Here is a 9,921-nt window from a genome sequence, read left to right on the forward strand (position 1 = left end):
GCGTTGAACTAGTCTCTTTTGGGGGGGTGGTTGTTTGAGTTTTTGGAGGGGTCGAGCACCGCCGTATTCATTTGGTGATGGCGGTGTACCGCCGCGTTGGTTTGGTAGTGGTGTGTAGGTTTTTGTCTTGCTTCTGTCTAGGGTTAGTAGGCTGATGGTGGTGCTCCTCCCTGTTTTAGGTATGCAATGGCGGAGAAATGAGGGTGTGAGGGCTCCAGTAGCCCCTTCCAGGGGCGTTCCCAATCGTTATGGTTGGGTGACTAGTGATGTATGGGGCGTTCCGTCGCGGATGACGGAGGGCGACCTTCAACGGCTCCGTGATCAGGGGGCCATCTGTGGCGGTGGTGATGAGGAGGGGCGGTATGAGCTCGTCCTCCCGGATGCCGACGAGCGCGTTTGTTACTTGAATCTGCATTCTCCCACCGTTCCGGATTGGATGTGGGTTTACGAGTCGATGTTCACTCGGCTTGGCGTGCGACTTCCCTTCTCGCCGTTTGTTCAAGATCTGTTGAATCGGTGTTCCGTGGTGCCGTCTCAACTTCACCCAAACAGCTGGGCTGCTGTGCGGTCGTTTGAGTTGGTGTGCCGGTATCTCGACCTTCCGGCTTCTGTTCCTGTTTTTCTTTTTCTTTTCTTATGCACTCTTCCGACTAAGGAGGGGAAGCATAAGAAGGGGTATATGTCCTTCCGGGCTCAGCCTCATCGCCGTATTTTTGGTTTATTTGAGGATTCTTTTCATGGTTTTAAATGGGAGTATTTTAAGGTGCGTCCTGTCCAGGGGCACCATCCGTTCTGGCTGTCGCCGGAGGGCGTTCGTCGGTTTCCGACGTATTGGAATTTCCAGGCTGGCCCGTCGGTTCTAACTAAATTTACCTACGATGGCTTGTCCCCGGAGGATAAGGACGTTGCCAATGTTTTGTGGCATTTATTTGGTGAGCGTCCGTTGAATCCTCGGGACGTCATGGGGGATCCCGAGGCTTGTCGGGCGTATATCGGTGTGTGCTTTGTCTTCTTTTCCCGATTTCGTATGTTCTATTCTTGCCTTTTTGTAATCCTGTTTTTTATTTCTTTCAGTTGAGATGGCTGGTGGGCTGACTTCTCTGGCTAGGTTGAAGGCGGCGATGGGTCGGGAGGAGGGATCCTCGTCTCCTTCTACCCCTGTCTCCAATCCTGCCGTGGAATCCCAACCGGTTTCCCAGGAGGTGATTTCCTCGGCTGCTCGGGCAGAGGTTCAAGTTTCCCCTGGCCATGTGAACTCTCCTGAGGTTGTGGTAGTGTCGGCTGCCGAGGCTTCTCGGAAGAGAAAGAGGCCCGAGGACCCGAGCAGCGAGACTTTTGAGGAGGGTTTGGTGCCAAGTGTGATGGATCGTCGTTTTGATGCTCCTGGTTTTATTGATCAGCATTTGATGCCCGGCACGGAGCCTTATTTTGATGGCTGTGATGTCTCGTTCCAGGCTAAGTCGGTGTATCGTGCTCTCCTTCGCTCTGCTGTTGTTGTTCGGAAGGCTGAGCCTGTGATGGCTCAGGTTGGTTTATTGGATAAGAAGCTTCGCCAATCTCAGGCCGAGGTGGCTAAGTTGAAGGAGGAGCTCGATGCTGCCGAGATTGCGAGGGGGAAGGCGGTGAAGTCTTTGGAGGAAGCTGGGGCGGAGATTCTCCGGCTTTCCGAGGTTGAGACTTCACTCCTTTCTCAGCTGGGCGAGGAGCGGCGCAAGGCTTCCGATGCGGGTTCCCGGGCTGCCGTACTTCTTGCTGAGACGGAGGCTCTAAATGCCGAGGTTGCTACATTGAAGAGGGAGAAAACGGAACTGTTGGCCGATGCTAAGGATGCAATTGCTGCTACCGAGGAGACGATGAAGGCGCAGGCCCTGGTGCTTGCTCCGGGAGTGGATGTGTCCGTGATGGGAGCATTCAAGACCGTTCGTGATGGCCGGATAGTCGACCTCGAGTAGCTTTACCTTTGTAATCTTTTTGTTCTTCCGCTTTTTTAGACTTACTTTGTTTTTGGATACTTTTTGGTTTGGCCGTGGGCCGTGTAACCGTGACTCCGTAACTTTGGTTTTTTGTTTTAACAACTTTTCGAGCCGTTCGGGCTTTTTTCGTATGTTCCGTTTAAAAGCTATTCCGTTTAATTAATCTTTTTCCCGTATTTGGGATGAGTGGACCGTCGTGTGGTCGGGTTTATATGGATATCCGTGGGTTGGGCCTAGAGGGTGATCGGTCCTCCAGTTGTGGCCGTGTTTTTGTTCCGTATTTGGGACATTGTGTGAGAAAAAATAAAGAATTTAGGGATAGCTTTGTAATGTGATTTTATTGATGGGTGGGCCTCGTTAAAACCCTCCGTTGTTGGCGGGAAAGAGTACCCGAGTTTGATACATAGGCGTAGTTTTTGAAATGTAAATGTAATTTTGCAAATAAGTAAAGCGAAAGCGTAAAAGGAAACGGGGGAGGGGGGAAATGGAGACCTGGGTTGGTTTTTAGGAGTAGTATCGCCGTAAGTTGGCGGCGTTCCACGTTCTCGGGACTTCGTTACCGTTAAGCCGTTCGAGCTTGTAGGCTCCTTTCCCGATTGCAGCTTTGATTCTATATGGTCTCTCCCAGTTGGGGGCGAGTTTTCCTTCTCCTGGGGTTGGGGGACCGATGTCGTTTCGCCGTAGAACGAGGTCGTCAGTTGTGAACTCTCGCCGAATGACTCCGTGGTTGTATCTCAGGCTGATTCTTTGTTTTAGAGCTAGCTCTCTGAGGTGGGCTACGTTTCTTATTTCGTCAGTGAGGTCTCGTTCTGCTTCTTCGTCGTTGCCTCCGATTGTTCTTCGCGGGCTTGGGTCGCCGATTTCAACTGGGATGATAGCTTCCGTGCCGTAGGTTAATCGGAAGGGGGTTTCCCCGGTAGCTGTCTGCGGGGTCGTGCGGTACGACCATAAGACCAATCCGAGTTCGTCTGCCCATAGTCCTTTGGCTTCGTCGAGTCGTTTCTTGAGGCCTTTGACTATTATTTTGTTTGCTGATTCCACTTGTCCGTTTGTTTGGGGTGTTCTACCGAGCTAAAGCGGTGGGATATGCGTAGCCCGTTTAGGAATTCCTTGAATTTGGTGTCGGCGAACTGGGTTCCGTTGTCCGAGATGACGATCTCGGGGATCCCGAATCGGGTGATGATTTGTCGCCAAAGGAATTTTCGACATTGGGTCGCCGTGATAAAGGCTAGCGGCTCGGCCTCGATCCATTTGGTGAGATAGTCTATGGCGACGATGAGATATCGGAGTTGGCCTGGTGCCGTGGGAAAAGGTCCGACAAGGTCGATCCCCCAGGTGCCGAATGGCCGTTCTGCCGATATGATGCTGAGCTGATGCGGGGCGGCTTGGTGGATGTTGGCGTGCCGTTGACATTTATCGCAGTTTTTCACTAGTTGCATGGAGTCCCGGATGATCGTGGGCCAGAAGTAGCCGGCGCGGATGACTTTTTGGGCAAGGGTTTTACCTCCGACGTGGTGGCCGCAACAGCCTTCATGGATTTCGCGTAGTATGTATTCCGTGCTCCCGGGCTCGACGCATTTGAGCAGGGGTTGCGAGAATCCGCGTTTGTATAGTTGTCCTGCGACGACCGTATAACCGGCGGCTTCCCTTTTTATTCGTTTTCCCTCTTTAGGGTCTTCGGGCAGTTCCCTGTTGAGGAGGTACTGTAGGATGGGGTAGGTCCATGATTTGTGGTGGGAGTGTGTCAGGTGGGTGTCGGCTGTTAAGGATACGGACGGCGTTTTGACGACCTCCTGGATTAGCGATTTGTTGCCGTGTCCTGGCTTGGTGCTAGCAAGTTTGGAGAGGAGGTCGGCTCTGGCGTTTCTTTCCCTGGGGACGTGCTGTATGATTACCTGGTCGAATTCTTCTTTTAGTTTGTTGACCTTGGCGAGGTATTGTTGTAGTAGGGGATCTCGCGTTTGGTAGTCTCCGTTGATTTGGGAACTGACTACTTGCGAATCCGTGTTGATCTCCAGGACTTTTGCCCCGACTTCGCTGGCTAGGGTTAGGCCTGCCAGGAGGGCCTCGTATTCTGCTTGGTTGTTTGAGACCGGGAAATCGTATCGGACTGATTGTTCGATCACGACGCCGTTTTGGCTTTCCAGAATGACACCGGCGCCTCTGGAAGTGACGTTCGAGGAGCCGTCGACGTGTAGTTTCCATGCCTCGGGGGGGTGTTTCCTGGGGTCATCTCTGCGATGAAGTCGGCCATGGCCTGTGCTTTGATTGCGTATCGGGGTTCGAACTTGATGTCGAATTGGGATAGTTCGACGGACCATGCTAGCATTCTACCCGCTAGGTCGGGCTTCTGTAGTACCTGTTTGACTGCTTGGTCGGTTCGAACCGTTACGGGGTGGGCTTGAAAATATTGTCGCAGGCGTCGGGACACCGTGAGGAGGGCAAAGGCTAGTTTTTCTAGGCGCGAGTAGCGGGTCTCTGCGTCTTGTAGGACTTTGCTTGTGAAGTATATAGGTTTTTGCTCCTTTTTCTTGTTTTCTCGGATGAGTGCCGCCGCGAGTGTTTCTTCCGTTATGGAGAGGTATAAGTACAGGGTTTCCCCTGTTTGGGGTTTGGCGATGATTGGTGGTTCCGCCAGGGTTTCCTTGAAGTGTTGGAATGCCGCTTCGCACTCTTCTTTCCATATGAAGGGGGCTCCTTTCTTCATTAGTTTGAAGAAGGGGATTGCTTTTTGGGCTGATGCTCCGAGAAAGCGAGATAGGACTGTCAGTCGGCCGGTGAGCTTCTGAACGTCGCGTAGGTTTTTTGGGCTCGTCATCTCGAGAATGGCGCGACATTTCTCCGGGTTGGCTTCAACTCCGCGTTGTGTGATCATGAAGCCGAGGAACTTTCCTGCCTCCATTCCGAAGGCGCACTTTGTTGGGTTGAGTCGCATTTGGTGTCTTCTTAGGGTGTCCGTTACGGCCTTGAGGTCGCTGATGAGTTGTTCGTCGGAGTCGGTTTTGGCGAGCATGTCGTCTATGTAGACTTCTAGTTTGGTTCCGGATAGGTTCTGGAATATTTTGTTGACGAGCCGTTGGTATGTTGCTCCGGCGTTTTTCAAACCGAAGGGCATGACTGTGTAGCAGTACGTGCCGTCGGGGGTGATGAACGCCGTTTTTTCTTCGTCGGGTCGGTGCATGGGTATCTGATTGTAGCCGGAGTACGCGTCCATAAAGCTGAGGTATCGATGTCCGGATGCGGAGTCCACTAGTCCGTCGATGTTCGGTAGGGGAAAGGCGTCTTTTGGGCAGGCTTTGTTGAGGTCCGTATAGTCGACGCACATCCGCCATTTTCCGTTGGATTTCTTTACAAGTACAACGTTTGCTAACCAGGTTGTGTAGGGAAGTTCTCGGATGAAGTTTGCTTCGAGCAGGGCTTGTACTTGTCTCTTGACTTCGGTCGCTCGGTCTGCTGACATTTTCCTTCTTCTTTGTGCTACGGGTTTGGTTTTGGGGTTCACGGCTAGCCGGTGGGACATGAAGTCAGGGTCTATCCCCGGCATGTCGGCTGGAGTGAAAGCGAACAGGTCTCTGTTTTGTTTTAAAAATTGGGAAAGGTCTTCTTTTAGGTCATAAGGGAGGTTCCTGTTGATGAAGGTGTATTCGTCCTTGATCTGTCCTATTTGCAGCTTCTCCATGTCGCCTTCTGGTTCGGGTCTAGGTTGGCCGTCTTGTCGGGCATCTAGGTCGGCCAGGAATATCCCGGCTGCGTTGCGGGATTTTTTCCGTAAAGCCAGGCTGGTGTTGTCGCATTCTGCCGCGATTTCCCGATCTCCGTGGATGGTCCCGATGGAGTCGTCCTCCGCTATGAACTTCATAAGGAGGTATTTGGTAAAGATGATGGCCGAAAAGTCATTGATCGTCTTTCTTCCGAGGATGACATTGTAGGCAGTGGAGTCTTTTAGGACCACGAATTCGGCTATGAGTGTCCTCCTCTTGTCACCGGTTCCTATGGTGAGGGGGAGTGTGATGGAGCCTTCCGGTTTGAGGAAGTTGTCCCCGAGTCCCGTGACACCGTTGCGGTGCGTTTGAAGATTTTCGTCGCGGAGCCCAAGCTTGTCGAAGGCCCCTCGAAAGAGGATGTTGGAATCTGCTCCGGTGTCTACTAGTATTCTTCGGACTAATCCGGTTCCGATTTTCGCCGAGATCACGAAGGGTGCGTCTTCGGCTGCGGTGCCGTGCTGGCAGTCCTCGGGTAGGAAGGTTATTGCTTTGTTGGATACGGGAGTTGGGGCTTGGTCTCTGACGGCCATTACCTGGAGGTCCTTTTTTATCTTGGATTTTGACTTGCATGGTGCATCTTTTCCCGTGATGACGTTTACTATGATGGTCGGGTCTTTTCCTGGACTTTCTCTTGGGGGTCGCTTTTGGGTTCTCGGGTTACGTCCTTCTCTCTCCGGTGACCTGTCTCTCTCCGGGCGTCTCGGTTCCCCGATGATTTTGGTAAATTCTGGGAGTTTGCCGTCTCGTATGGCTTGTTCAAGGGCGTCTTTAAGGTCGAAACAATCTTGCGTTTTGTGACCGTAGCCTCGGTGGTATTCGCAGTAGAGGGTTTTGTTGCCTCCTGTCCTTTCCTTGAGTTGTCGGGCTTTTGGAATGATGCCTCGGTCCGCTATTTGGTGGTATATCTCGGTAATTGGTGCGGTTAGGGGTGTGTAGTTGGAGAATTTGCCTACTCTCGGTGTCCGGTTGGTCGGCCTCGGGTGGTCCCGTTGATTCTCTTTGGGTGTTGCGTTATGGTGAGAAGCCGAGTTGCCGCGTTGGTTGTTGCCGTGCTGCCGCTTGTTGGCCGCGACGACTTGGCTGACTTCTTCGTCGTTGATGTAGTCTTTGGCGACGTTCTGGATCTCATGCATGGTCCATACCGGTCTGGTGGTGAGGTGTTTGCGAAAATCTTCGTTCATTAGTCCGTTGGTCAGGCAGAGGCTTGCGACGGAATCCGTGAGTCCGTCGACCGTTAGGCATTCGTCGTTGAAGCGGTCGAGGTATTTTCTTGTGGATTCGTCTTGTTTTTGTGTGACCCCGAGCAAGCTGATGGGGTGTTTGGCTTTAGTGATCCTTGTAGTGAACTGGGCCATGAATTTTCGTGTGATATCGTGGAAACTGGTTATGGACCCGTTTGGGAGGGCGTTGAACCATTTGATCGCTGGCCCGGCGAGGGTTACCGGGAAAGCTCTGCATCGGACCGCGTCGGCTGCTCCTTCTAGGTTCATTCTGGCTTCGAAAGCCGTTAGGTGTTCTTGGGGATCCTTGGTTCCGTCGTACTTCATATCAGTAGGTTTGTCGAAGCCTTTGGGGAGTTTTGCTCTTAGGATTCTTTCTGTAAAGGGTGTAGCGCCCATTATTATGTGGTCGTTTCTCGTGCGCTTGGTGTTTCGGTCCCTCCGATCTTCGTCTGAGTAGTGTTGAGAACTCAGATCTCGAGAGGTGCTACGGTTATGTTTTTTGTTGTATCGCCGTTCTGGTGATGTCTCGTGTCTGCGATCGCGTGATGGACTGCGACCGTTTCTTCTGTCGTTTCTTCGGTTTGGCGATCTACCGCGGCGAGATCTTGATCTGGAGGTTGCGTGGCTTCCGTGCTCGTTGTTGTGTTTTCCTTTGTTGGTTATCTTGCCTTCGAGTTCCTGAACCCGGAGGCAGAGATCCTGGATGATCTGCGCTGCTTTGTCGCTGGCTTTCTCATGATGTCGTCTGTCCGTGACGTCGTGATTGTTTGCGTTTTGGACCGCACTCGCTATTCTTTCTCGGTTTGTGACTTCACGGTGCTCGGGGGTCGGGTTAATTGGTTGAGAGTCATCCTGGCTTGAGGGGGTCTCCTCTAGGACGTCCCCCATCGGGCCCGGTTGGCGCAGGGTCCCCACAGACGGCGCCAATGTACAAGATGTCTCTGGTACGGGTTGAGAGGTGGATCGGGGACCTGCGGGTCGAGGCGGATGCCGGATCGCTTGACTGGGGCGATGGGGAGTGGTACCTGCAAAGACACTTCAACGCTCAAGTCAGAATGGATCTGAGAGGTAGAAAGTGTGCAGAATGAATGAATACCTGGAGGGACTTTGAGTCCTCTATTTATAGGTGATGGAGAATGTCTTATCTTATCTTGTTTGGCTAAGATAAAGGAGACGTTTGAATTCGAAAGTCGGTTAGGAGTCTGAGAATGCCGTTTTCGGGCCTTCTAGAAGTGAGGAACGGGTCGGACCCGGGGAACCAGTGTTGGGTTCGGTCTTGGATCCGGGATGGTGGGCCGGATCCGTAACACTAATCAATCTTTCAAAGATCTATATAACACAATAATGCGTGAATCAGAAATGCTCGAAGAAATAAGTCAGCTGCATGGAGAAGATATATGGCAAAGCATGTCTTGTTACTACGGCGATGTGAGAGACACGTACGAGTTCATCACATGGTTATTAGTAGTGGATGGATGTTCTATACTTCATTTGTTGGAAAAATCAGGAGACTCAGTTGATCCCCATCGAGAACTAAAGATTAGCGTCGACAAGCTTGTGCGGATGTACGAGGATCTTCTTGTCATGGACAACCAAATTCCTTTTCAAGTGCTGAGGCTCTTTTGCAAAGATGAAGCCAGGCTTGAGAAATGCCTCCACACCTTCCTTCAAGTTCATGGTGTTAAGACGGCACCCGAGCTCGGAAAGGGAAAGAAGACCACACAAGAAGCAGCACAAGAACTCAAACTAGTTGTCCAGGGAGATTATGATCAAAACAGAGAGGATCCTGTCCATCTTCTAGATTATCTACGGAGGGCCCTCTTGATGAGAGACCTCGACACAATCCATAAAGAGATTCCGGCGGCCGAGATGAAGATCAAGAGGAGATCCTTGCACCTTACAAAGTATAGGATTGGAAGCATACGAGAACTCAAGGCAGCTGGGATTAGTTTGAGAAGACATTCGGCTGGAAACTCGATCTATCCCAGCTTCAAAGATGGGATATTACATCTTCCAGAGCTAGTTGTGGATGGCACAATGCCTCATATATTCCTCAACCTAGTAGCCTATGAGATGACTCATTTTCACAGCGACTTTGAGATCAGTTCATATTTAGTTCTCCTGAGCTCTCTTGTTGACCAGCCGGAGGACGTGAAGGAGCTGAGATTGGCTGGCATACTTATCAATGAACTTGCAAGTGACAAAGAAGTGTCTGATCTGTTCAATAAGATGGACATTATTTTGGTGCCTGAGACGCCGTGGTTTGCTAACATCAGAGACCAAATCCATTCACATTTTGAGTCCAAACGAGGCAGGATCAAGATTCTGACTTGGATGGGAGAGGCCTATAACACCTTTTTTCGCTCGCCATGGACCATCATTGCTTTGTTGGCTGCCACACTTGGCCTTGTTCTCACATTTATCCAGACATGGTTTGCCATCCACCCTAAAGCTTCATAATCACATGGTTTGCTTTTCCAGTTCTAGTTTTGAGGTGTTTGATGATGAATAAAGCATCACTTGTATGACTTTGTGAGCTGTAAGCTGTGGTCTGTATTTGAATCCTAAAGTTGTATGCAGTACCTGGAATCTGATTCTCTTGTTTGCTGTTGTCAATTGCAATGCTCACATTCATAATTAGAAACTTTAATACTTAACAATGTTGCAGGCTTGTAGTCACAGGCTCATTATGAACTTTCTAAATCAATTTATATGGTGTTTGCTAAGATTTTTATAATAAAACATCACTCATATGAGCATGTGAATTGCAGAGTATATTTCAATCCTATGCAGTATTTCGAATTTGCATCTCCTGTTTATTATTATGATGCTGAAATTCATGATTTCCATTATTTTAATTTGAAGCACATTGCATATTTGGAAACTTCAACAAGCAAACAATATTACCATGACAAAAGATAGCTGCTATGCAAATAATGGAATGGGAAAGATGGAAAATAT

At 50.4% G+C, this 9,921-nt stretch overlaps 3 protein-coding genes across 3 annotated transcripts; 1 reads left to right on the forward strand and 2 right to left on the reverse strand.

Moving 5' to 3' along the window:
- Positions 1–2,477: 2,477 nt before the first annotated feature.
- Positions 2,478–3,507, reverse strand: LOC140181885 (uncharacterized). The gene is made up of 2 exons (XM_072227531.1): positions 3,478–3,507; positions 2,478–3,044 (listed from the first exon to the last, which is right to left on the reverse strand). Exons 1-2 carry the CDS (start codon positions 3,505–3,507, stop codon positions 2,478–2,480), a joined length of 597 nt encoding a protein of 198 aa, XP_072083632.1.
- Positions 3,508–4,095: 588 nt separating this feature from the next.
- On the reverse strand, positions 4,096–6,267 carry LOC140181886 (uncharacterized). The gene is made up of 2 exons (XM_072227532.1): positions 5,345–6,267; positions 4,096–5,191 (listed from the first exon to the last, which is right to left on the reverse strand). Exons 1-2 carry the CDS (start codon positions 6,265–6,267, stop codon positions 4,096–4,098), a joined length of 2,019 nt encoding a protein of 672 aa, XP_072083633.1.
- Positions 6,268–8,304: 2,037 nt separating this feature from the next.
- LOC112775931 (UPF0481 protein At3g47200-like) lies at positions 8,305–9,420 on the forward strand. The gene has a single exon (XM_025819842.2). It carries the CDS (start codon positions 8,305–8,307, stop codon positions 9,418–9,420), a length of 1,116 nt encoding a protein of 371 aa, XP_025675627.2.
- The last annotated feature ends 501 nt before the right edge of the window (positions 9,421–9,921 follow it).

This window comes from Arachis hypogaea, chromosome 19, assembly GCF_003086295.3.
Source record: "Arachis hypogaea cultivar Tifrunner chromosome 19, arahy.Tifrunner.gnm2.J5K5, whole genome shotgun sequence".
Taxonomy (NCBI): Eukaryota; Viridiplantae; Streptophyta; class Magnoliopsida; order Fabales; family Fabaceae; genus Arachis; species Arachis hypogaea.